Raw genomic sequence first — 27,684 nt, 5'->3', positions numbered from 1 at the left:
GCCTGGCAAAGCATTAAGAAGGAGGAAACCCAGCGTTTGGTGATGTCCATGGGTTCCAGACTTAAGGCAGTGATTGCCTCCAAAGGATTCACAACAAAATATTGAAAATAAAAATATTTTGTTTGGGTTTGGTTTGTTTGTCCAATTACTTTTGACCTCCTAAAATGTGGAGTGTTTGTAAAGAAATGTGTACAATTCCTACAATTTCTATCAGATATTTTTGTTCAAACCTTCAAATTAAACGTTACAATCTGCACTTGAATTCTGTTGTAGAGGTTTCATTTCAAATCCAATGTGGTGGCATGCAGAGCCCAACTCGCGAAAATTGTGTCACTGTTCAAATATTTCTGGACCTAACTGTACAGTCATGCCCAAAAATGTTAGCACCCTTGAAATTGTTTCACAAAATGACGTATTTCTCCTACACAATTATTGCAATTACATGTTTCGTTATACACAGGATTATTTCCTTTGTGTGTATTGGAACAACACAAAAAAACCCAACCAAAGAAAAAAGGAAAATTGGACATATTTCCACATAAAACCCCCAAAATGGGAGAGACCAAATTGTTGGCACCTTTCCGAAATTTTGGTCATTCTATGGTTAGCACCAAGGACAAAATCTTCAAGGAGTTTGTATGTTCTCCTCGTGCTTGTGTGGGTTTCCTTCCGGTTCTCCGGTCTTCTGCCAGTCTCCAGAGGCACCCGAATACCGGATTTTAGAATAAAGCCTTCACAGAATCATTGATGTGAGGCCAAACCTGGTCTTCGAGATTGATCTTCAATTATCACATTATTATTATGTTATACTATCAGGCCCTATTCAGCCGCCTTCTTTTTCTTTTCCTTTTTTCGTTACAAAATAAAATGGACCGGAGTTCATCAATGCCTGGATCTTCAATTTCTGCAACTGATTTTTATTACTCATGACACAGTAGAAACTTGCCAGAGCCAAGATGATGCACTGGTGGTATGTAAATAAATAAAAATAAAAATTAAAAAAAAAAAGGCCACGTGAACAGCGCCATAGAGCATACATGTTGTGGCTGCACGAGGCTTGATGGTGACCTGTGCTGAAATCTGGAAATAGTATCCCAATATAGGAACGTCCGGCACCAGTGACAAGTGTCTGTATATCGTAGCGCTCCACGGGAAATACTGGGATAATACGGTGGTGCTCACCTGCCATAATAGTGTCCAGAAATAAGAAGTGCATAGGTGGCACTCACCGAAATTAAAACTTCCTTTATTGATTGTACATCATTAAAATTAGTGGGGAGAGGAATGCGGGAGACGTCCAGACGATGGTGACCATTTCACAAGCGATCGTGCTTCCTCACATCCTAGATCAGGACCTATGGAAGCGCCATCATGTGCATAACGGCCACCATCGTCCGGGCGCCGCCTGCATTCCTGGTTCATCTGCATTCCTCCCTCCACCACTTTTAATGATGTAGAATTAATAAAGGACGGTTTAATTTCGGTGAGTGCCACCTATGCACTTCTTATTGATGAAACCTGGAAACCATAGAGAGATGAAAGTGTGAATGTACCAAGCCACCATCACACTGCTGGCGGCCGTAGTACTGGCAGGTTGCCCTCACTCATCATGGCGGAGCACGCCACCCGCCGCGCACGCTTCTGAACGTGTACGTTGATTGCATCACAAAGGGCTGTACCCGGCTCTCGCTGCAGTCGCGGAGGCCAGGATGGCTGCTCGGTGTGTTCCGTGGCTGCTGCTGGTGAGCGGCGTCCTGGCTGCTGTACTGAGCGCGGCCTCGGCGGACGGGAACGGGCTCCCGAGCAAGAAGCTGAGGATGCAGTACACGGCGGGGCCGCTGCTGAAGTTCCAGATCTGGTGAGTGAGACATTGCGCCTGCTCCCGGCGCCGGGGTCACCTTATCCGGAGGGTTAGCAGCAGACCGGCCTCCTGACCGGCCTCCTGACCGGAGCCTAGGAGAGTGCTGCGCCGCTGAGTAATGGCAGGGCGGGGAGGCCGGGGCTGTAATGTCCTCTGTGTGCCGGGGAGGGCGCTGTGACCACAGGAGGCTGCTCTCAGGCCCGGCCTCCAGCGGGACACAGGGCGCTTACCCCCATGTGATGCAGCAACAGGCGAGGAAGATGGCAGCCTGGAAGGCCAGAAAGGGAAATCCGTGCCCCACCAGCCTCCTCAATAAGTGAGGAATATGGCAGCCTGTAGGATCATAAAGGGCAGTCAGGCCCTCCCCCCACAGCAGACCTCTTCCATAAGAGGAATATGGCAACCTGGAAGGTCAAAAACTGCAATCTGTGCACCACCTCTGCAAGTTTCACACTTTCGTTGGACGGCATCCGTTGCATTGCGTTGTGTGACGGATGCAACGGATGTGTTGCATATAGTGGCACAACGGATGCTACGGATCGTACAAAATAACGCAATCAGTTATAGGTTTTTTTTTCCTTGACTTTACACATCTGGGTATGCGCAGTTGTGTAAAGACGGATGCGTTAACAGAATCCGTCAAAATGACGGCTTCTAACGGAATCCGCCACCATAGGCATCCATTATAAAAACAACGGACGCCGACGGAATCCTGCAGGTTGCGGTTTTTTGACACTCCGCCAAGTGCAGAACACCCCCCCCCCCCCCATTCCTCCCCACCACTGTGGACCTCTTTTATAAGTGAGGAAAAAATAACCTGTAGAGTCAAAAATGGAAAACTGAACCCCCCCCCCCCCCTCACTATGAACCCCTCCATAAGTGAGGACTATGGCAATCTACATCATTGGCCCAGATATTATGACCCTGATATCTAACCTTGCTATGATAGCCTTGCAGCTGCGCCTTCTGCTTGCTCTCTGCTGGGACGGGCAGGATTGGAGGTGATTGATCTCAGCCATTAATGGGACATCACAGCAGTACCCGTCACGGCCCTCGTACATGATTGCTTTCGATGGGTGCAGTTTCGTTTTGCCACCAATGTTGTAGAGTGGTGCCGAAGAAGTGAAAAAATACAACTCGTCCGTTTAATAATCAAATTTACTTATCATTTTTTTGTTTTTTTTTTTGCCGTAAGAAAAGATTAACTACTTGGGGGGGTTGGGAGAAAAGTGTGCAATGATCCCGTAAGTGGGTGCCATGTTCTGCCCTCCTAGAAACAGATTACAAAGAAATGGCAGAGCTTGTCTGGTGCTGGATGTGATTGAGGAGGTGACTGACAGTTCTGTAATGTGGGGGGTGGCGGCTGGTCCTCAGGCTTGTGATGTATATATGGTGTACATTAGGCTCCTTTCCTCATTATTGCCGCATTAAGGCTATGTGTCCATGAGAGAATGTTGCTGCGGATTTTTCTGCCTCAAAATCCGCAGCTTTCCCCCAGAATCCGCACCTTAGCATAGCTGTGGATTTGACGCGGATTTCGTTGCGGATTTTGATGCGGATTTTGCCCATTGTGTTTCTGAATAAAGCTTTGACTGTTTTGAAGGCAAAAAAAGTCTCTATGTCATTTCCTGTCCCAACCCTCCTTTCTTCTCCATTATCCATTTTGTTAGCAGTCTCACAGTGTGCTTATACAGAAAAGCTGCGGCCAACACCACTGGGCTCTGCCAACACGACTGGGCTCTGCCAACACGACTGGGCTCTGCCAACACGACTGGGCTCTGCCAACACGACTGGGCTCTGCCAACACGACTGGGCTCTGCCAACACGACTGGGCTCTGCCAACACGACTGGGCTCTGCCAACACGACTGGGCTCTGCCAACACGACTGGGCTCTGCCAACACGACTGGGCTCTTACATTCTAACAGGCTGTATATAATAACCCAGTGGTGGTGGCCGCAGCTTATAGCCAAAAAACGTGGTCCCATGTTCCCTTTCACTGTTATTTAAAAAAAAAAAAAAAAAAAAAAAAAAAAAAGTGCTCCGCTGTATTTTCACTGTCCAGCCCGATGCAAGCAAGCAACTGGGGGCTGTGCTTCTCAGCGGGATAAGGCTAAAGCATTCTCTGCCCCTCCCGCTGAGAAACAGTCCTCAGCTGCCCCTGAAAATGGCGGCTCCGTTGTGAAGCGCCATTCTCAGGTGCTGTACCGAGGCTCATACAGCTGCCCTGATGCATTTGGCTGGCTGGGTAATACGTTGTTAATGCCAGTTTTCTGCAAACTGGCACTAAGCCCGAGCCCGAGCCGCCATTTTCAGGGGCAGCTGAGGACTGTTTTTCTCTGCGGGAGGGGCAGAGAATGCTTTAGCCTTATCCCGCTGAGAAGCACAGCCCTCAGTTGCTTGCTTGCATCAGGCTGGACAGTGAAAATACAGCGGAGCACATTTTTTTTTTTTTTTTTTTTAAAAAGAATTGTGAAAAAAGACCTGGGATCCTGTTTTGCCAGCTAAAAGCAAGCAGCCTGTAACTAGCTGCTTTTAGCTGGCAATCCAGAGTCCGGACACAACACGATTACACTGCCACTACTCTACACTACAAAATGGTGAAACTTCCTCTTCCTGAACCATCCTACATCACTTCCTGCGGATTTGTTTGCGAAATCCGCAGGAAAAAGAGCCTGTGGGAACAGACCTGCGGATTTCTTGCGGATTTTACACCTTGCATTGACTTGCATGGGAAAAATCCGCAACAAAATCCGCAACAATAATTGACATGCTGCAGATTTTTCCGGATCAAAACCACGGCAAATCCGCCGCGGAAAAATCCGCAGCATGGGCACAGCATTTCCAAAATGCCATTGAAATGGCTTGGAAGTGCCGCTGCTGCAGATTTTCGGCAAATCCGCGGCAAAATCCGCGGTAAATCCGCAGCGTGGGCACATAGCCTAAGACTTTTGATGTGCCAACAATAATCCACTGAGCGGCATGATGGGTCGTACAAGACTCTCCCAATCATTACTAGGCTAAAATGTTGATTAATTGTTCATGTTCATTAAGAAGCGCTGATCAGCTTCTTAGTGTCAGTCAGTGCTGGTAACAGGCAGTGTATCCCCCACCCCCAGTTAAAGGGATCTGCCGTGCCTGAGTGGTGGCGGTTCGGACCCTGGGCTCCATGCCAGGCATTAGGAGAGAGGAGCCCTGGCATGTTGCTGCTCACCCATCAGCTGTCTGGTCTTATGACTTTAATCTTAGTAATTTGCAGTAAGTCAGAGTAGGTGCATGTCTTGGAAATATGGATAATAAAACCCCAGCATTGCTGATCTATTGTACCCCTCTATGGCATCGCCGGCCATACAGTTCGGAACATTCGTGGCATATTTCATCAGATGCCGGGTGTACAGAGCTCGCAGCATGATTGTGCTGTCCAAGTCCGTATCCACCTAAGTGTTTGACTGCATCTATACAGGTGAAATCAGAGGGTGATCCCATCGCTGTCATTTGTCACCCCAATAACCTATAGCTGACCTGGATGGACGCTGTGAACCATTTCCCTTTATATGTACAGAGCATGGCTCCTAGGGCAGAATAGCACTACACACCAGACGTTTCGGCACAGCCTGGGTCGGGGGCTCTGTTGTAAAGCTTTCTAAGGTTCATGGCAGGATTCATTGACAAATTAAAGAAGCTCTTCCATTAAGTCATGCTTTGCATTAAAGGGGTATTCCCATCTCCAAGATACTATCCTAATATGCAGCAGGATAATAATATTCGCAAATGCTTCCAATTAGAAATGTAGTGTAGTTCTTCTGATTCCCTATATTGCTTACCACGTGCAGGGCATTGCAGGACTTGGGTATCCATGGTTACAACCACGCATATAGTCAGTTTCTTGTGGTCATAACCACGGATACCTAAGGTCCTGCAATGCCCTGCACATGAGGTAAGCGACATGGTGAATCAGGAGAACTGTACTACAATTCTAAATGGAGGACTTGCTGTTATTATTACACCTGCTACATATTAAGATCGGATCTTGGAGATGAGGATACCCCTTTAAAATCTGTGTACATGTAGTGTGAGTGTAATAAGATGCTCACCTGGGGCCGCATGTTCCGGTGTGCAGCGTCGTTCTGCTCCTCTTAGTGACGTCTTTGCTCTGTAGACTCGGAGGGTCACTCTATGCGTGAACCAACACTGGCGTTTACAATGTACATAGTTACATACCAGTAGTTACAGTTTTAAAAAAGACCTAGGTCCATCTACTGCAACCTTCCTCCACCAGTTCTACATTTAGTCACTAAGTCACTCATAACCAACAATGTTGTGTGTACTGAGGAAATCATCCAGCCCTTTTTTGAAAGCTGTTCTAGTATCTGCCATTACTACCTCTTGTGGTAGGGCATTCCACAGTCTGACTGTTCTTGCTATAAAGCACTCTTTCCTATTTAGCTGCCGGAATCACTTTTCTTCCACTCGGTGAGAGCCCCCTGGTCCTTAGTATTGTCTTTGGAAGGAATAAGTCATGTGCCAGTCCTTTGTATTGACCACACATGTATTTATACATATAAATGATATATAACATGTTGTTTTTTAAAAGCTAAACAAATACAACTTTTTCAAACTCTCGTGATTCCTTGCAATAATTTAGCTGCCCGCCTTTTATGTAAGTCTATGGAGTGTCAGCATGAAGCTCCATAGACTTACATTGTAAATGAGACTTAAGGCTAATGCATGGAGAAGAGGGGAGATGTCACTGAGGAGCAGAACGGCCCTGGATCCTCGAAAATGGCCGTATTTCAGTATATTAATATACTCACACTACATGCACACAGATTAAATGAAATAACTTCAGGGGAGGGCTTCTTTAACCTCATGGAAGATTGAGTGTTTTTGGGGAAACAATCCCTGCCTGTAGGGTGTAAACAGCAGATTTGGGGGTCATGTTTCCGTGTAAATATGCCTGCATACCTCGCTCAGCCAGCATATGCTGGTTGTCATGTATTTCTGGAGATAGTTCCACAGAATATGCTATAAATGTCTGACTGTTAGAAATCCCACTTCTAGGCCCCTGACCTGTCTCCAAATTGGGGTCTCCCAGCCGCCACATCCAGATGGAGAACTGGTTATATATTTCTGTGATTCCCCATTAAAAGCACAAACAGTTGTGCCCCTGTGGTCACTAATTCATACAGAGCCTCTTCTGTAGATGGGGGGGGGGTTCTGCATTATCAGACATTGGCAATACGATTTTAAAGGAAACCGGTCACCACTTTTTTTGCCCTATAGGCTGCAGCCACCACCACTGGGCTCTTATATACAGCATTCTAACATGCTGTATATAAGAGCCCAGGCTGCTGTGAGAACATAAACACTTTTTTCGCGCGGTGAATACTAGTCAGATGGACGTCTCCGTTGTCCGATGCCGCCTCTTTCGGCCATCTTCGTCCTCTTTCTGAAGCCTGTGTGCATGACGCTGCTACGTCATACACACTCACCGGTCCTGCGCAGGCGCACTACAATACTTTGCTCTGCCCTGCTCAGGGCAGATCAAAGTGCGCCTGCGCAGGACGTCAATGCCGGAGAGTGTGCATGATGTCGGACCCGTCACGCACCGCGGCTAAAGAAGGAGCACAAAGATGGCCAAAAGAGGCGGCAATGGAGACGCCCATAAGGCCCACCCTGCGACCGTTAGGTAAGTATTATAAAGTGTTTTTTATGTTCTACACAGCGGCCTGGGCTCTTATATATAGCATGTTAGAATGCAGGATATAAGAGCCGGTGGTGGTGGCTGCAGCTTATATGCCAAAAAAAGTGGTGACAGGTTCCCTTTAAAATAATGTTTCAAAATTCTGTTATTTGTATCAGAAGAGGGGAGAAGTCCTAGTGCTGTATCGATGGGGTAATGGAGGGTGGTCGTTACATCTGTGACCTGTGTACTGGGATTACATGGACTGATATGTGCGCAGCACCAGAGTAACCTTTCCTGTTCCCTCTGCAGCATCTCCTGAGGCTACCGGCGGGTGTTTGAGGAGTACATGCGGGTTATCAGCCAGCGGTACCCAGACATCCGCATAGAGGGAGAGAATTATCTCCCCCATCCCTTGTATAGGTAAGAATGGGTTATGTGCATTCTGTATGACAACCTTTTCTATTTAATCATGGGACAAGTGATCACATTTAGGCCCTGTGCGCACACTGCGGTTTTTTTCACCAACAGGTTTTGCTGCATGTTTTCTGCCGCAAAAAGAATTGCATGTCACTTCTATTCCGCAGGTACCTGCGCTTTTTGCCATAGATAATGGTCAAAAAACGCAGGGAACAACCCGCGAAAAAACACATGCAGTTTGCTGCGGTTTTTTTACCGCATGTGCGGTAATCTTTCAGAGGGTCTGGAATTTTTTTTTAAAAATTCCATTTTGTAGTGCGCCCAGGGCCTTAGGCTGGAGTCATACTTGTGAGCAACTCGTGCAAGTCTTGCATCACATCACCTGACATGGCCTGCAGCTCTCCTGACAGGAGCATCTCAGCTGCATAGAAATACATGCAGCTGACCCTCTCCTGTCAGGAGAGTGTGTGGCCGTGCCGGGTGATGCGATGTGAGACTCGCGCGAGTCTCTCACAAGTGTGACTCCAGCCTTAAGGTGAGAAACAAGTGGATCAGTCTCCTGTAGAAGCTGACGAGATCTGCTGTGACATTTCCAAAGGGCGTGTAAGGAATGAGGACTGTAATCTGATGGCAGCTCCTCCATCCCCGTGTGATCATTTCCTACACTGAAGCATCATTATAGACTCAGCTGAACACTTTCCATTGTATGCTGTTTTCCCCCAATTTTATTTTTTTGGGGGGAGAGGGGGGGGGGTGTTTGTTTCTAGACTTACATATATATTCTAATTTACTGGAGATCTCCTTTCAAAACAAATACCTTTATTAGTGGTTTTATGTGAATGCTGGCTGCTTTTGCTGTTGTAGCTCACCCTTGTTAGTGAACACATTTGAGCTGCGATACCTGGCACAGCCTATGATGAAGAGTGGCGCTGTTTCTGGAGAAATGGCGCACCTCTAATTGTGGATAAATCCTTTTAAAGGGGTTGTCCCAACTTGGCAAATTGTCACCTAGCCTTAAGGCTACTTTACACACTGCGATATCGGTCCCGATATCGCTAGTGTGGGTACCCGCCCCCATCTGTTGCGCGACACGGGCAAATCGCTGCCCGTGCCGCACAACATCGTCCAGAGCCGTCACACATACTTACCTGTCCGGCGACGTCGCTGTGACCGGCGAACAGCCTCCTTTGTAAGGGGGCGGTCCGTGCGGCGTCACAGCGACGTCACTGAAGCGTCACTGAACCGCTGCCCAATAGCAGCGGAGGGGCGGAGCTGAGCGGGACGTAACATCCCGCCCACCTCCTTCCTTCTGCATAGCGGCCGGGAGGCAGGTAAGGTGAGCTTCCTCGTTCCTGCGGCGTCACACGCAGCGATGTGTGCTGCCGCAGGAACGAGGAACAACTTCGTTACTGCTGCAGTAACGATTTTTAAGAATGGACCCCCATGTCGCCGATTAGCGATTTTGCACGTTTTTGCAACGATGCAAAATCGCTTATCGGTGTCACACGCAACGTCATCGCTAATGCGGCCGGATGTCCGTCACAAATTCCGTGACCCCAACGACTCCGCATTAGCGATGTCGCAGCGTGTAAAGCCCCCTTTAGTCAATGCAATAACTTGCTGATAACTAAAGAATAGACCTCTGGGCCCCGCCACCAGTGCCAAAAACGTGGCTCCGAAATGTCCTGAAATAATGGAGAGTTGGCCTTGCATACGCACCTCTGTAATCAGTGCTGTACTTTACGATCTCCGGCAGTCCAATAGACAGTTAATGGAGCGTGTTGCGTATTTGGATCCCCCCTCTCTTGGAGTGTTGGGGGGGGGGGGGGGAGGGGGGCGATGTCAGCAACTTACCACCTTTCCTCTGGGTGGGTGATACCTTGCAGGGTTTGGACAACCCCTTTAAGCAGTAATATGTTTTGTCCCCCACCACCTTCTTTAAAGTGGACGACTTGTACTTTAAAATGTTTTTGTTTTTTTCTTCTTAACTTTTTCTTAGACACATTGCTTCGTTCCTGTCAGTCTTCAAGCTAGTATTAATAGGCCTAATAATCGTTGGAAAAGACCCTTTTGCATTTTTCGGCATGCAACCTCCAGGTCTTTGGCAGTGGGGACAAGAAAATAAGGTTGGTGACTTGGTAATGATTGTCCACAGAGGTGCGTGCTCTTGGTACAGGCGCTGCTTGCCATCTTTCTGAGCAGCAGACCCGGCTTTCTTCATTGCTGTGCACACATGTTACCTGTTGTATAATATGTATTGCTGCCAGTTTCATCATCCCGTTCTGGGCACCCGTGGAGCCGGTGTCTGCCCTGAGACCAAGCGCTGCAAGAGGATGAAACGTGTAGACGCTCAGGAAGAGCTTGTCTGTTACTAATACAAGAAGGTTGTTAGGATGTCAAGAGACTTTTTATTTTTTAATGCACCCGAATAAAGACTCTACAAGAAAGTGGGCACATGTATAAGATGTATCATGTATAAGATGTCTGAGTTTATCTTGCATTGTGTATTAAAACATTAATCATAGGAAGATATTATTTTCTTTTAATCTGCTGATTTTTGACATTTCGTCCTCTCATGGTTTCTGGCTAGGTCTACGCCTGCATGATGGTCTTCTTCCTGAGCAACATGATTGAGAACCAGTGTATGTCTACCGGAGCCTTCGAGATCACTTTGAATGGTAAATGTTCTGCTTTGCAGTGGTGTGACTTGTGAGCGATTTGCATGGCCAGTTTCCATACGGCTCAGTAGCCTGCGAGCGATGGCTGCTTCACCTTCAGCGTGCCACAACGTGGTCTGACCCCCAGTAAATGTTGCTTGGCTGTTCCTTTCGGTTAACCTTTGCACGGGGAAGTCCCAGCCTATCACTGCTTCTATATAGGCTATGAATAATTAACTATTTAACCCTTTACTGTCATGTCTCCTGACCTGAAAAGCCACATTTATACCTATGAGGCTGTTGCGTTCAGGTGAGTAGACCGCTGGCCGGTCAGTGCACGGGTCATGATAGTTGGACATGTGAAACCCACTTGGGCCTAATTCATTCGTCAGTATTTTATCAGTATCTATAAGGCTGCGTTCCCACAATTAGATTTTATGCAGCATCTCTGTACTCATTAGGTTACTTGTGTGTTTTTTTTTTCACTGCATTATTTTACATGCTTTTTGATGCTACGTATTTGTATGCTATGTTTTTGATACTTTATTTGGCTATTATAAAACTTTGATATAGTCAGGTGCGTATTACATGCGTTTTTAGTGCGTTTCCACAGCAGAAATTCTCTTAAAAAAAAAAAAGTGCGGTTTTGTGTTTTTACCTGTGAGATTTTCTGTGAAAAATGCACACACAAATCTAAGGGTATCGACAAAGAGCCCAATAGGCATGATATTTCAATTAAATCCCATCCTCGTTGCTGGAAATGTAGGACGCTGTGTTTTCTGCATGCCTAGGAAAATCAAAATGTATCCTACAGACAGAATAATTCACACCTAATCTATAGTTTGGGCCACTACCGCTTTTGGTTTCTAAATACTGAAGAAAGGTCTATGTATTAGGCCTTATTCATTAGTCCTTGCACGTATGTGTTGTACCCATTTTTTAAAATATTCACATTCACGTCTGTTTTTTCTTTTTCGCTCCTAATTGGGAGACCCAGACAGTGGGTGTATAGCTACTGCCCTCTGGAGGCCGCACAAAGAACTACACTTAAAAGTGTAAGGCCCCTCCCCTTCTGGCTATACACCCTCCCGTAGGAGTACAGATTCCTCAGTTTTAGCTTTGTGCGCAAGGAGGTCAGACACGCACGCATAGCTCCATTGTTTTTAGTCAGCAGCAGCTGCTGACTATGTCGGATGGAAGAAAAGAGGGCCCATACAGGGCTCCCAGCATGCTCCCTTCTCACCCCACTGTATGTCGGAGGTGTTTGTAAGGTTGAGGTACCCATTGCGGGTACGGCGGCAGGAGCCCACATGCTGATTCCTTCCCCATCCCTTTTTACAGGGCTCTGGGTGAAGTGGGATTTACTGGTCTCCAGGCACTGAGACCGTGCTCCATCTACAGCCCCTGGAGAAGATGCTGGATGGAGCGGAGTACATCAGGGACATGGCCCTGCTTCCTCAAGGTACTCTGTGTCCCCGTGCATTTGGCGCTCACACCGCAGCATGCTGGGTGTTGTAGTGCGCCGGGGGACATCAGCGCTACGGCGCCTGTGCCATGGCCTCATTCAGCTTCGCTGAAGCAGGCACACTTCTAGGAATCGGTCGCGCCGGCCGCTGGGACTGCGGCGCGGCTGGCACTTGTGGTGCGCCGGGGACTTCAGCGCGGCCCGCGCTTTTACGGCGGCCGCGCTGATAACTCGAGTCCCCGGCTTTTGCGGCCTGCTTCCGTTCGTTCCCGCCCCCAGACCTGCCAGTCAGGAGAGGGGCGGGACGCTGGCCAGTGCATCAGCGCTGAGGGCTGGAGTCGTTTTTACATACTCCAGCCCTCACAATCGGCACAGAGGGGACACTGTTTCCCGCACTTTTGTTTGGGAACTCCCACGGACCGCCCCTCTCCACAGACGCCGGCAGCCATTCCTGCTGACACGCTGAGCTGCAGAGGGGAGCCGGGGAGACCCAGACAAGGAATTCTGCAGCCTCTTACCCGCTATTCAGCGGGCGGTAAGCAGCCCTCAGGGCTCACCCCCTCTTGTGCCAGTAGTATTCTTAGTATTTTGTTTCTACAAATACTTTGTATTGCATAGCGCTGGTCGCCCTTTGGCTATAGACTCTCTCACATTGCAGAGAGCCAGCAGCATGTCGTCCGTAAAACGCAAGGGTGCCAAGGCACAGACATTATATGCTTCCTGCACCGCATGTGGGACTTTTCTACCGGCAGGCTCCACGGACCCCCATTGTGTGCAGTGCTCGGCCCCTGCGGCGCTTGCACAGTCGGGACCTCTGCTGGACGTGACCCAGGGTGTACCACCTGTGAATGCTGTCCAGGTGACAGGAACTGAGTTTGCAGCTTTTGCTGACAGAATGTCTCTCACTATGTCACAAATTCTTGACACATTGCGAGCTAGGCCTGTACTTCAGGCCACGGACACTGTGCAATCATTGCCCCCTGGTCCCCCTCAGCTCCAAGCTCCGGGACGGGCATATACACCTCAGGGTGAAGACTCTGACTCGGACGATGGCCCCGGGCAGCCTAAGCGGGCTCGCTATGACGGGCCTTCACATTCATCTCAATGGTCAGGATCCCAGCGAGATGAATCTATGGGTGATGAGGCGGACGTAACTGATCAGGATTCTGATCCTGGGACCGCTCTCAATCTAGATACACCAGATGGTGACGCCATAGTTAATGATCTTATATTTAACATCAATAAGATGTTAAATATTTCCCCACCAGCTCCTCTTGTGGAGGAGTCAGCTTCGCAGCACGAGAGAATCCATTTCAGATACCCTAAGCGTACTTTAAGCACTTTTCTGGACCACGCTGACTTTAGAGACGCAATCCAGAAACCCCACGCTTATCCTGAAAGGCGTTTTCCTAAACGGCTTAAAGATACACGCTATCCTTTTCCCCCTGAGGTGGTCAAGGGTTGGACCCAGTGTCCAAAAGTGGATCCTCCAATTTCCAGGCTTGCAGCTAGATCCTTGGTTGCAGTTGAAGATGGAGCGGCACTTAAAGATGCCACTGACAGGCAGATGGAGCTCTGGCTGAAATCCATCTATGAAGCGATTGGAGCGTCATTAGCGCCTTCTTTTGCAGCCGTATGGGCACTCCAAGCTATCTCAGCCGGGCTTGCGCGAGTTGACTCCGTCACACGTGCATTTGCCCCGCAGGTAGCACCATTGACCTCGCAAATGGCGGCATTCGCGTCGTACGCGATTAATGCTGTTCTTGACGCTACAAGCCGCACGGCAGTGGCGTCAGCCAACTCCGTTGTTTTGCGTAGGGCCCTGTGGTTGAGACATTGGAAAGCAGATTCTCATTCCAAGAAGTGCTTAACCAATTTGCCTTTTTCTCGTGACCGATTGTTTGGAGAGCGTTTGGATGAAATCATCAAACACTCCAAGGGTAAGGACTCATCCTTACCGCAACACAGACAAAACAGACCCCAACAGAGGAAGGGTCAGTCTGGTTATCGGTCCTTTCGAGGACCGGGCAGGTCCCAATTCGCCTCGTCAAAAAAGACTCAAAAAGACCAGAGACGCTCAGATTCTTGGAGGTCTCAGTCACGCCCAAAAAGGACAGCCGGAGGAACCGTTGCCAAGACGGCGTCCTCCTGACTTGCGGTCTCCGATTCCCACACCCGCGGTCGGTGGGAGGCTTTCCCACTTTGGCGACATCTGGCTGTCACACGTCAAAGACCGTTGGGTGAGGGATATTCTGTCTCACGGGTACAGGATAGAGTTCAGTTCTCGTCCGCCAACTCGTTTCTTCAGAACTTCTCCACCACCAGACCGAGCCGATGCTCTGTTGCAGGCGGTGGCCGCTCTAAAGGCGGAAGGAGTGGTGACCTCCGTCCCTCTTCAGGAACAAGGTCACGGTTTTTACTCCAATCTGTTTGTGGTCCCAAAAAAGGACGGATCGTATCGGCCCGTCCTGGATCTAAAGTTGCTCAACAGACACGTAAAAGTCAGGAGGTTCCGGATGGAATCCCTACGCTCCGTCATAGCCTCAATGTCTCAAGGAGATTTTCTAGCATCAATAGATATCAAGGATGCGTATCTCCACGTGCCGATCGCACCAGAGCATCAGCGTTTCCTACGCTTCGTCATACACGACGAACACCTGCAGTTCGTAGCGTTACCTTTCGGTCTGGCAACAGCCCCCCGGGTCTTCACCAAGGTCATGGCAGCAGTAGTAGCTGTTCTGCACTCGCAGGGTCACTCGGTCATCCCGTATCTAGACGACCTGCTTATAAAGGCACCCTCTCAAGAGGCATGCCAGCACAGTCTGAAGGTGGCACTAGACACTCTCCAGAGTTTCGGGTGGATTATCAACTTTCCAAAGTCTCATCTAACCCCGACCCAATCTCTGACTTATCTTGGCATGGAGTTTCATACTCTCTCAGCGATAGTGAAGCTTCCACTGGACAAGCAGTGCTCGCTACGGACTGGAGTGCAATCTCTCCTTCAGAGCCAGTCGCACTCACTGAGGCGCCTCATGCATTTCCTAGGAAAGATGGTAGCAGCAATGGAGGCAGTCCCGTTCGCGCAGTTTCATCTGCGCCCTCTACAATGGGACATTCTACGCCAATGGGACGGGAAATCGACGTCCCTCGACAGGACTGTCTCCCTCTCTCAGACTGCCAAGGACTCTCTGCGTTGGTGGCTTCTCCCCACCTCATTGTCACAGGGAAAGTCGTTCCTTCCCCCGTCCTGGGCAGTGGTCACGACGGATGCGAGCCTATCAGGGTGGGGAGCGGTGTATCTCCACCACAGGGCTCAGGGGATGTGGACTCTGGAAGAGTCCACCCTGCAGATCAATGTTCTGGAAATCAGAGCAATCTATCTTGCCCTGCGAGCCTTCCAACAATGGCTGGAAGGCAAGCAGATTCGGATTCAGTCGGACAATTCCACGGCGGTGGCGTACATCAACCACCAAGGGGGAACACGCAGTCGCCAAGCTTTTCAAGAAGTCCAACGGATTTTGACGTGGGTGGAAAGCAGAGCGTCCACCATATCCGCAGTTCACATCCCAGGCGTGGAAAACTGGGAAGCAGACTTTCTCAGTCGCCAGGGCATGGACGCAGGAGAATGGTCCCTTCACCCGGACGTGTTTCAGCAGATCTGTTGCCGCTGGGGGACGCCGGACGTCGATCTGATGGCGTCACGGCACAACAACAAGGTCCCAGTTTTCATGGCACGGTCTCACGATCACCGAGCACTGGCGGCAGACGCCTTGGTTCAGGATTGGTCGCAATTCCGACTCCCCTATGTGTTCCCACCTCCAGCATTGTTACCCAGAGTTCTCCGGAAAATCAGGTCCGACTGCCATCGAGCCATACTCGTCGCTCCAGATTGGCCAAGAAGGTCGTGGTACCCGGATCTGTGGCATCTCACGGTAGGCCAACCGTGGACACTACCAGACCGTCCAGATTTGCTGTCTCAAGGGCCGTTTTTCCATCTGAATTCTGCGGCCCTGAACCTGACTGTGTGGCCATTGAGTCCTGGATCCTAGCGGCCTCAGGTTTATCTCATGAAGTTGTTGCCACAATGAGACAGGCTAGAAAACCATCCTCTGCTAAGATCTATCACAGAACGTGGAAGATATTCTTAGCGTGGTGCTTGGCTCAAGGGTTTTCTCCCTGGCCATTTGCATTGCCAATTTTTCTTTCCTTCCTGCAGTCTGGGTTGGAAAAAGGTTTGTCGCTTAGCTCGCTTAAGGGTCAAGTCTCCGCGCTATCCGTATTCTTTCAGAAGCGCTTGGCACAGCTTTCTAAAGTACGCACGTTTCTCCAAGGAGTTTGTCATATCGTTCCTCCTTACAGACGGCCATTGGAACCCTGGGATCTGAACAAGGTTCTCATTGCTCTCCAGAAGCCGCCTTTCGAGCCTTTGAAAGAGGTTCCCCTTTCTCGGCTTTCACAAAAGGTAGTTTTTCTTGTGGCGGTCACGTCTCTTCGAAGAGTGTCCGAGCTAGCGGCGTTATCTTGCAAATCTCCCTTCCTGGTGTTTCACCAAGACAAGGTAGTACTGCGTCCAATTCCAGAGTTTTCTCCCAAGGTGGTTTCTTCCTTTCATCTCAATCAGGATATCACTTTACCATCTTTGTGTCCGCATCCAGTTCACCAATTTGAAAAGGGTTTACATCTGTTGGACCTGGTGAGAGCACTCAGGATTTACATTTCTCGCACGGCGGCTCTACGCCGTTCTGATGCGCTCTTTGTCCTAGTCGCTGGTCAGCATAAGGGATCGCAAGCTTCCAAATCCACCCTGGCGCGGTGGATCAAGGAACCAATTCTTCACACATACCGTTCTGCTGGGCTTCCGATTCCATCTGGACTGAAGGCCCATTCTACCAGAGCCGTGGGTGCGTCCTGGGCATTGCGGCATCAGGCTACGGCTCAGCAAGTGTGCCAAGCGGCTACCTGGTCGAGTCTGCACACGTTTACCAAACACTATCAAGTGCATACCTACGCTTCGGCAGATGCCAGCCTAGGTAGACAGGTCCTTCAGGCGGCGGTGGCCCACCTGTAGGAAGAGGCTGTCTGACAGCCCGTTCATGTGGTATCTTTTTACCCACCCAGGGACTGCTTTTGGACGTCCCACTGTCTGGGTCTCCCAATTAGGAGCGAAAAAGAAGAAGGGAATTTTGTTTACTTACCGTAAATTCCTTTTCTTCTAGCTCCAATTGGGAGACCCAGCACCCGCCCTATTTGTTCTTAGGGTTTCGTTTTTCTGGTGCACATGTTGTTCATGTTGTTTCTTAAGTTCTCCGATCGTGTTATCGGATTGAATTTGTTTTTGAAACTGTTATTGGCTTTCCTCCTTCTTGCTTTGGTACTAAAACTGAGGAATCTGTACTCCTACGGGAGGGTGTATAGCCAGAAGGGGAGGGGCCTTACACTTTTAAGTGTAGTTCTTTGTGCGGCCTCCAGAGGGCAGTAGCTATACACCCACTGTCTGGGTCTCCCAATTGGAGCTAGAAGAAAAGGAATTTACGGTAAGTAAACAAAATTCCCTTCTTTTTTTTATTACAGTATTTTAGCCGAAAAGGGTCAATGCAAGTCTATGGGTCCTCTATAAACACGTACAGCACGTAAATGGCATCAGTGCGATATCAGTGGGCTGTCCATATTTAACATTAAGACCCTACCATTAGAAGGCTGCTTTCACACCTCCGGTTTTAGCAGAGTCGGCCAATCCGGCTCTAAAACCTATGCAATGGATGCGGCGACAAAACCGCATCCTTTGTTTAAAATTTTTGACATGCGGCCCGTCCGTTTTTTGCCGCTTGCGGCACGCTACTGCGCATACGCAGTGGAAAAAACTGCATGCGGCGGCCATAGGCATGCATTGCAAATCGCGCCGCATCGGCCGGATGCGGCGCAATGCGTTTTTTTTTTTTTTGTCGGACAAAAAAACGTGCCAGGCAACGTTGCATCAGCTAAATCTGCCGCATGCGGCAAAAAACGGACCGAACGCAAGCCCATGCGGCACAATCCAGCACTAATGAAAGTCTATGCAAAAAAAAACCGCAACCGGCGGCAAAAAAAAACTGTTGCGGTTTTTCTGCAAAGCGCTGGATTGTGCCCCACAGGAAAAACCGGATGTGTGAAAGCAGCCGAAGCATGACTAAGACCATACATAAATGCAAAAAGTAGTTTTATTGAAAAATAAATCAAAACCTATGAAAAGTACAGTACAAGGAATCCATACAAAGCTAAGAACCAGACAAAAGGGAAGAAAAGTGGACCAAGGCCCCAAGGGATGGCACAATGCCATAGTCAAAGGTGAATGAGGTCAATAATAGGGAACATTTGTGTCTCAGCCAATGTACAGTATATCAAGTAGTGACATGAAATCACACACAGCAGGAAAGCACCCCAAATCTAATTTAATTTAACAATGTTACAGCATGGTACCAACCAAAATAAAGGGTGACGCCTCCTGCCTGGCCGACCTGCCATGCGTGTCTCACACTGTGCTTCATTAGGGGTCTGAATGATATTTTGGGGGCTTTTCTCTATTTTGTGTTATTCCAGTCACTGCTTATATATCTTAGATGTGAAGCATTACTGTTTAATTTATATGGTCTTGTACCTTTATTACTGGTATCATTCACCATTGTTTCACCCTTTATTAATAAATATACTTAAAGGGGTTGTCTGTTCTAAAGTGATAAGTCTACAGTCACTCACAGTGTGCACTGGGAGGATTTGCGGTTTATGACTTAGGAATGACGGTCCTGTGACTGCTCTTGTGCACTATGCATGTTCCCAGGTCATATCCGAGAAGGGGGCACAACCCTGCTCTATACAAGTGAATGGAGTCTGCGCATCTGACTAGTAGGCATGGCCGTCCAGTGGGCCCACATTGTGACTGCAGAGCTATCATTATAGATCAGACAACCCCTTTCATTTACTTGCTCATCATTCTTTCATGCTTGCCCATCAACATTGTGCCATCACTTGAGGCCGCTCACTGTCCTGCCCATTTCCTTTTTTTTTGTCTTTTTTTTTTTTCCCCTGGTTCTTTACTTTTTATGGATTTTTTTTTTGTTTTATTTACTGTACTTATGTCTTTTTCAATAATTATTTACCTTTCTATTTGCATATGGTCTTAGTCATGTTTATCATGTTAGGGTGTTTATGATACGCTGCATGTGTGCTGTAGTTATACGTCGGATTACATCAGTATTACATGTATAGGAGAAGCTATGTCATTTATTTCTGTTAAAAGCACTGAGAAAAACAGACACACGGACTGTACACTGATGACACCAACACTATTTTTCACGTACGTGTTTAACCCTTTACTGACATTTACCTCATGTGATGGCTTCCTTCCTTTGATGCGGGCATGCAAGCTTTAACGCACCACTTTCTCAGAGATGATTGCTGTTATATACAGCCATCATCAGCCACTGCCTCCATCCATGAATGCTGTCAATTTGTGATGGCGGCATTCACAACATGCCGGCAGGAAGGGCCTGCCATTCTAAATGCACATCGGCCTGCCTGCAATGCAATCATGAAACACTAAGGCTATGTGTCCACGGTAGAATGTACCTGCGGATTTTTCTGCCTGAAAATCCGCGACTTTCACGGCAAATCCACCGCGGATTTTGATGCGGATTTTTTTTTTTTTTTTTCCCCATTCAAAACCAAAAATCCGCACCAAATCTGCACCAAACAATTGACATGCTGCAGATTTTTCCGGATCAAAATCCGCGGCAAATCCGCAGCGGAAAAATCCGCAGCATGGACACAGCATTTCCAAAATGCCATTGAAATGGCTTGGAAGTGCCGCTGCTGCAGATTTTCGGGAAATCCGCGGCAAAATCTGCGCAAAATCCGCAGCGTGGGCACATAGCCTTATGGGTTCCCATGACCGCCAGGCGTCTGCTAAAAACCCCCCGTGTCGGTCATGGCAGTACTCCTGTACAGTCTGTGGCTGGCATCATAAGAGACTGTGATTTTTGCTATAACTTATTGCTGTATACAGAACAAGGAATCGGCTTCAAGGCCTCTAGGGGGACTAACAAATATAATAAAAAAAATTTAAAACAAGGTCACCCCACCTTTTTCCCCCACTAAAAAATTAAGGTTTTTTTTTAAAATGTAAAAAAAAGTACATGTGGCATCGCTACATCCATAAACGTCCAATATATCAAGATCTAAAATGAGCAGAAAAAAGTCAAAACACTAATTGTCTCTTAATAGATTTTATACACTATCAAAATATCGTGTATACACAAAAAGGGTATCAATAAAAACATCGACTCCGTGCGCAAAAAACACACATTTAAAACGTTACTACTCTTGAAAAATGGTGACACATGGACACAAGCAATTTTTTTTTTTTTTAATGTAAAAATTTATCACCAACATAAAACACAAGCTTTACATGTTTGATATCGCTGTAATCGTACTGACCAGGAGAATCATTCCCAAGGAATTCTTACGGTATAATAAACACTAAGATCCAAAAAACAATTGCAGATTTAATCTTTATTTCGCCACACTTGGATTTATTTCTTTTCCTGCTCTCCAGTACATCACATGCTGAAGTAGCCGGTCTCGCTAAAAAGTACAGAAACCAAGCCCTCAACACGACTGTCAATGACTAAATAAAGTTGGGGCTTTTGGAACTAAAAGACTAAATATTGCACAAACCTGAATGACAGGCAATGGGAAATCCCTGATGCAGAATTATTGGTCAGAATCCTTTATTTCTTCGGCGCTCCATTGGGAGACCCAGACGATTGGGTGTATAGCTACTGCCTCCGGAGGCCACACAAAGTATTACACTAAAAAGTGTAAGGCCCCTCCCCTTCTGGCTATACACCCCCCGTGGGATCACGGGCTTGCTCAGTTTTCAAGCTTTGTGCGAAGGAGGTCAGACATCCACGCATAGCTCCACTGTTTTTAGTCAGCAGCAGCTGCTGACTATGTCGGATGGAAGAAAAGTGGGCCCATATGGGGCCCCCAGCATGCTCCCTTCTCACCCCACTTTTGTCGGGTGTTTGTTAAGGTTGAGGTACCCATTGCGGGTACGGAGGCTGGAGCCCACATGCTGTTTTCCTTCCCCATCCCCCCTCAGGGCTCTGGGTGAAGTGGGATCTTACAGGTCTCCAGGCACTGAGACCGGGCTCCATCCACAGACCCAGAGAACCTGCTGGATATGGAGCTGAGTATCGTCAGGGACAGGGCCCTGCTACATTAAGGTACTCTGTGTCCCCGTACACATCGCGCACACACACACCAGCATTGCTGGGAGTGCTAGTGCGCCGGGGACAACAGCGCGGAGCGCTCGTGCTATTATTCACGGCAGCTTTGCTGTGTGAATTTATGTATTGGGAACTGCCGCGCCGGGCCGCTGCTGGGTGTTTTTACACTGTGGCGCGGCTGGGACTTGTGGTGCGCCGGGGACTCCGCGCTGGCCGTGCACATAGGACGGCCGCGCTTATTACTCGAGTCCCCGGCTTTGCGGCCTAGTTTTCGTTTCGTTCCCGCCCCCAGCCCTGCCAGTCAGGGGAGAGGCGGGACGCTGTACAGAAAGTCAGCGCCGAGGGCTGGAGTCTGCTTTGCATTCTCCAGCCCCCTTCACTGGACACAGTGGGACGCCGGTTTCCCGCTCTTGCCTGGGGCACGCCCACGGCCCGCCCCTCGTCACACGAGCTGGAGAAGGACGCCGGCAGCCATTCCTGCAGTCCGAGCTGGAGAACGGAGACAAGCTCTGGGCAACCAGTCACAGGACTCTGGCGACCACACACCCGCCTATAGGCGGGCGGTAAGCAGCACCTGAAGTGCTGACCCCACTAAATACCGTTGTGTCCATTTGTATTTTATGCTTACACTGCACTGTAGGTCGCTATTTTTGGCTATATGCCCTCTTAGATGGCGAGACAACAGCAGCAAAAAAGCAAGGGTGCTAAGGCACAGGCTTTCTATGCTGCTTGTATTGCATGTGCTGAAGTGTTCATTTGTACTTATGCTTGTATGCTATACATTGCACTGTACGGTCGCTATTCTTGGCGATATTCTCCTAGATGGCTAGTCTACAGCAGCAAAAAAGCAAGGGTGCCAAGGCACAGGCTTTCTAAGCTGCTCATATTGCATGTGCTGAAGTGCTCATTTGTACTTGATGCTTGTATGCTATACATTGCACTGTACGGTCGCTATTCTCGGCTATATGCTCCTAGATGGCTAGACTACAGCAGCAAAAAAGCAACACAGGCTTTCTATGCTGCTTTTACTGCATGTGATACTGTTCCACCGGCAGGTTCCACTGACCCCCGTTGCGTGCAATGCTCCCCTGTAGCACTTGGTCAGCCGGGGTCTCTACTAGAGGTGGCCAAAGGAACCACCTGTGAACCCTGTCCATGGACAGGGACGGTGTTGCAGTTTCGGCTGATAGATTGTCATGGGATAGTGACTTGCAGTCCAGACAGGCCATGGGCAATCTTGATCATTGCTCCCTGGCCACCCTCATTTGGAACAAAATCAGTGCTCCGGGGGGGTCCCAGGCATTCCAGGGTGAAGGCTCTGACACGGACGACAGTCCCAGACAGCCTAAGCGAGCTCGCTGGGAGCGGCACTCGGCCTCATCACTAGTCAGGGTCACAGCAGAGGACGCTCTGTATGATGAGGCAGACGTAGCTGATCAGGACTTTGATCCTGACACCGCTCTCAATCCGGATACACCGGATGGTGACGCCATGGTGAATGATCTTATAGCGTCCAGCAATGGCATGTTGGATATCTCTCCCCCAGCTCCTTCAGTGGATGAGTCAGCTTCCCAGCAGGAGAAATCCCATTTCAGTATCTCAAGCGTACATTGAGTACTTTTCTGGCCACGCTGACTTCAGAGAAGCAGTTCAGAATCACCACGCTTACCAGATAAGCGTTTCTCCAAATGTATTAAGGATACATGTTATCCCTTTCCCCCTGACGTGGTCAGGCGCTGGACCCAGGGTCCAAAGGTGGATCCCCCAATCTCCAGGCTTGCGGCTAGATCCATAGTTGCAGTGGAGATGGGACTTCACTTAAAGATGCCATTGACAGACAGATGGACCTCTGGTTGAAATCTGTCTATGAAGCTATCGGCGTGTCGGTTGCTCCGGCATTCGCAGCCGTATGGGCACTCTAAGCTATGTCAGCTGGTCTTGCGCAGCTGGTCTTGAGCACAGGTACATCTGTGCCGCGGGTAGCGTCCTTATCCTCGCAATGTCTGCATTGCGACTTACCCTATTAATGCTGTCCGAGAGAGACAGTCGAGGTTTCGGTCCTTCCCAGGCTCGGGCAGGTCCAAATTGTCCTAGTCCAAAAGGGCTCAAAAGGCTCAGAGGGGCTCAGATTCCAGGCGGGCTCAATCACGCCCAAGGAAGGCAGCCAGAGGAACCGCTTCCAAGGCGGTCTCCTCATGACTTTAAGCTCTCTCTCTCCGCATCCGCAGTTGGTGGCAGACTCTCTCGCCTTGGCGACATTTAGCTGCCACAGGTCACAGACCGGTGGGTGAGAGACATTGTGTCTCACGTGTACAGGATAGAGTTCTGTTCTCGGCCTCCGGCTCGATTCTTCAGAACTTCCCCACCTACCCACCGAGCCGATGCTCTTCTGCAGGCAGAAGGAGTGGTAATTCCTGTTCCTCTTCAGGAACAAGACACGGTTTTTCCTCCAATCTGATTGTGGGGGACCTAAAACTGCTCAACAAGCACGTGAAGGCCAGGCGGTTCCGGATGGCATCCCTCCGCTCCGTCATTGCCTCAATGTCTCAAGGAGATTTCCTAGCATCAATAGACATCAGGATGCTTATCTCCACGTGCCGATTGCTCCAGAGCACCAACGTTTGCTACATTTCGTTATTGAAGACGAGCATCTTCAGTTCGTAACCCTGCCCTTCGGTCTGGCGACAGCCCTACGGGTTTTCACCAAGTTCAGGGCAGCAGTGGGAGCAGTCCTGCACTCTCAGGGTCACTCGGTGATCCTTCCTTGGACGGTCGACTTGTCAAGGCACCCTCTCAAGAGGCATGCCAACACAGCCTGAGCGTAGCGCTGGAGACTCTCCAGAGTTTCGGGTGGATCATCAACTTCTCAAGGTTAAATCTGACACCGACCCAATCGCTGACATATCTGGGCATGGAGTGTCACGCTCCCTCAGCGATAGTGAAGCTTCCGCTGGACAAACAGCGTTCACTACAGACGGGGGTGCAGTCTCTCCTTCACGGCCAGTCACACCCCTTAACACGCCTCATGCAGAGGCAGTCACTTTCGCGCAGTTTCATCTGCGTCCACTCCAATGTGGCATTCTTTGCCAATGGGATGGGAAGTCGACGTCCCTAGAAGGAACGTCCCCCTTCTCAGACGGTCAAGGACTCTCTTCAGAGGAGTCCATCCTTCAAATCAATGTGCTGGAAATCTGGGCAGTGTATCTTGCCCTGCAAGCCTTCCAGCCGTGGCTGGAAAGCACACACATCCGAATTCAGTCGGACAACTCCACAGCGGTGGCATACATCTACCACCAAGGCGGAACACGCAGCCGGCAAGCCTCCCAGGAAGTCCGGCGGAGTCTGATGGGGGTGGAAGACAGAGCATCCACCATATCCGCAGTTCACATCCCGGGCGCAGAAAACTGGGAAGCAGACTTCCTCAGTTGCCAGGGTATGGACGCAGGGGAAGGGTATCTTCACCCGGACGGTTTTCAGGAAATCTGTCAACGCTGGGGGATGCTGAACGTCGACCTAATAGCGTCTCGGCACAACAACAAGGTTCCGATTTTCATGGCGCGGTATCACGATCAAAGAGCTCTGGCGGCAGACGCCTTAGTTCAGGTTTGGTCGCAGTTCCAACTACCTATGTGTTTCCCCCTCTGACACTGCTGCCCAGAGGGCTACACAACATCAGGTCCGTTTGCCGCCGCGCCATCCTCATCGCCACAGACTGGCCGAGGAGGTCGTAGTCCCCGGATCTGTGGCATCTCACGGTCTGCCAACCGTGGGCACTACCAGCCCGGCCAGACTTACTGTCCCAAGGGCCGTTTTTTCCATCTGAATTCTACGGCCCTGAACCTGACGGTATGGCCTTTCAGTCCTGAATCCTAGCGTCTTCAGGATTATCTCAGGACGTCATTGCCACCATGAGACAGACTAGAAAACCGACGTCTGCCAAGATCTACCACAGGATGTGGAGGATATTCTTCTCTTAATGCTCTGCTCAGGGAGTGTCTCCCTGCCCATTTGCATTCCCTACTTTTCCTTCCTTCCTGCAATCTGGTTTGGAAAAAGGTTGTCACTCGGCTCCCTTAAAGGACAAGTCTCAGCGCTATCTGTATTCTTCAGAAGCGCCTAGCACCACTTCCTCAGGTACACACGTTCCTGCAGGAGGTTTGTCACATTGTCCCTCTGTACAAACGGCCGTTGGACCCATGGGATCTGAACAGGGTACTAATTGCTCTCCAGAAGCCGCCCTTCGAGCCTCTGAGAGATGTTTCACTCTCTCGACTTTCCCAGAAAGAGGCCTTTCTGGTAGCGGTCACGTCTCTTAGGAGAGTGTCCGAGCTAGCAGCGCTGTCATCCAAAAGCTTCCTTCCTGGTGTTTCACCAAGGCAAGGCAGTGCTGCGCCCGATTCCGGAGTTCTCCCTAAGGTGGTATCCCCCTTTCATCTCAATCAGGATATCTCCTTACCTTCCTTTTGCCTCATCCATTTCATCGATATGAAATGGATTTGCATTTGTTGGATCTGGTGAGAGCACTCAGAATCTACATTTCCCGCACGGCGCCTCTGCGCCGCTCGGATGCACTCTCTGTGCTTGTTGCTAATCAGCGTAAAGAGTCGCAGGCTTCCAAATCCACCCTGGCTCGATGGATCAAGGAACCAATTCTTGAAGCCTACTGTTCTGCTGGGCTTCCGGTTCCATCAGGGCTGAAAGCCCATTCTACCAGAGCCGTGGGTGCGCCCTAGGCATTACGGCACCAGGCTACGGCTCAGCAGGTGTGCCAGGCAGCTACCTGGTCGAGTCTGCACACTTTCACCAAGCATTGTCAGGTGCATACCTACGCTTAGGCGGATGCCAGCTTAGGTAGAAGAGTCCTGCAGGCGGCGGTTGCCTCCTTGTAGGGAAGGGCTGTTTTTACAGATCTAACATGAGGTATTAATTTACCCACCCAGGGACTGCTTTTGGACGTCCCAATCGTCTGGGTCTCCCAATGGAGCGCCGAAGAAGAAGGGAATTTTGTTACTTACCGTAAATTCCTTTTCTTCTAGCTCCAATTGGGAGACCCAGCACCCGCCCTGTTTCCTTCGGGATTTTTGGTTGTTCGGGTACACATGTTGTTCATGTTGAACGGTTTTCAGTTCTCCGATGTTACTTCGGATTGAATTTGTTTAAACCAGTTATTGGCTTTCCTCCTTCTTGCTTTAGCACTAAAACTGAGCAAGCCCGTGATCCCAAGGGGGGTGTATAGCCAGAAGGGGAGGGGCCTTACACTTTTTAGTGTAATGCTTTGTGCGGCCTCCGGAGGCAGTAGCTATACACCCAATCGTCTGGGTCTCCCAATTGGAGCTAGAAGAAAAGGAATTTACGGTAAGTAACAAAATTCCCTTCTTTGGTAATTAGTACTCAAAGAATGGAGGAAATGAGAAGTGCAGGTCTTCAGTGTCAGTAGCATTTTCATTGACTCCCACCTCCCCTCTCCTCCCCTCTCTTCCCCTCTCCTTCACACCCCCCCCACCCCCCCCCCCCAACATATTTATGAACTGCTGGTCTAATTTTGGGGAAGCTGCTGGTCTGAAGGAGGAAGGAAGTGTTGTCCGTCCCACATTGTGTAGTGCGCTCCTGTGTACGGCAGCTGCCACTCAATACTTAACCCCTTCCAGACCGGACAGTTTGGTTTTTTTTTTGCAATTCTTGCAAGGGACATACCATTCTTGAGTCAAAATTGTGCCCTTCCGGAACTTGAACCTGCAATTGTATGATTACTCATGCTATTTACACTACTATACTGCAATATACAGTGTAAATTGAAGTCTCCAATGGACCTCCGCCTAAGGCTAACCATCACCTGAGCATCAGGGTCGCAATGACGAGGGGCCTTGAGCGGGCTCCTGGCTACCATGGCAACTCACTGGCACCCCTCGAGTTGATGGGAGCCAGTTCATGTGTGCTCACAGCCAGTTATCTATATATATAATTGCCTTAGTCTGTCTGTCTGTCTGTCTGTCTTGCTCCAAAATTGTGTCCTTACGGTGACACAGCTGATTGGCCGCTGGGCTCGCCATGGCCCCGCCCCCCCCCGCACGGATTGGCCGCTCGCCCAGGCTCCGCCCCCCACAGATTGGCCTCTCGCCCCGGCACCCTGCAGGCATTGGCAACTTGGCCACGCCCTGCCCCCCTCACGCAATGCACGCTAGCTCTGGCCCCACCCCCCCCCCCAAGCATTCCCCGAACCGACACGGTCACGGAGCCACGACTACCAGGTGAGTACTGTACCCCTGGGAGCCCACATCAGCGTACGCTGCCAAACCAGCCGACACATACCCTCGCATTGCTGGGGCTGGCCGGCGTA

At 49.5% G+C, this 27,684-nt stretch overlaps 1 protein-coding gene across 1 annotated transcript in view; it reads left to right on the top strand.

Annotated features, from left to right (window-relative positions):
• The first annotated feature begins 1,656 nt into the window (after nt 1–1,656).
• SELENOT (selenoprotein T) overlaps nt 1,657–27,684 on the top strand; it is a 40,563-nt gene continuing 14,535 nt past the window's right edge. Inside the window, exons 1-4 of the mRNA XM_075340757.1 lie at nt 1,657–1,858; nt 7,855–7,965; nt 9,962–10,088; nt 10,553–10,640. Of these exons, the coding sequence (XP_075196872.1) occupies nt 1,710–1,858; nt 7,855–7,965; nt 9,962–10,088; nt 10,553–10,640 (475 nt within the window). The 5' untranslated portion in view covers nt 1,657–1,709. The remainder of the gene's footprint in view (nt 1,859–7,854; nt 7,966–9,961; nt 10,089–10,552; nt 10,641–27,684) is intronic.

Source organism: Anomaloglossus baeobatrachus, chromosome 3, assembly GCF_048569485.1.
Source record: "Anomaloglossus baeobatrachus isolate aAnoBae1 chromosome 3, aAnoBae1.hap1, whole genome shotgun sequence".
NCBI lineage: Eukaryota > Metazoa > Chordata > Amphibia > Anura > Aromobatidae > Anomaloglossus > Anomaloglossus baeobatrachus.
Note: the sequence above shows the minus strand (reverse complement) of the source record. Positions and strands in the feature narration are given on the sequence as shown.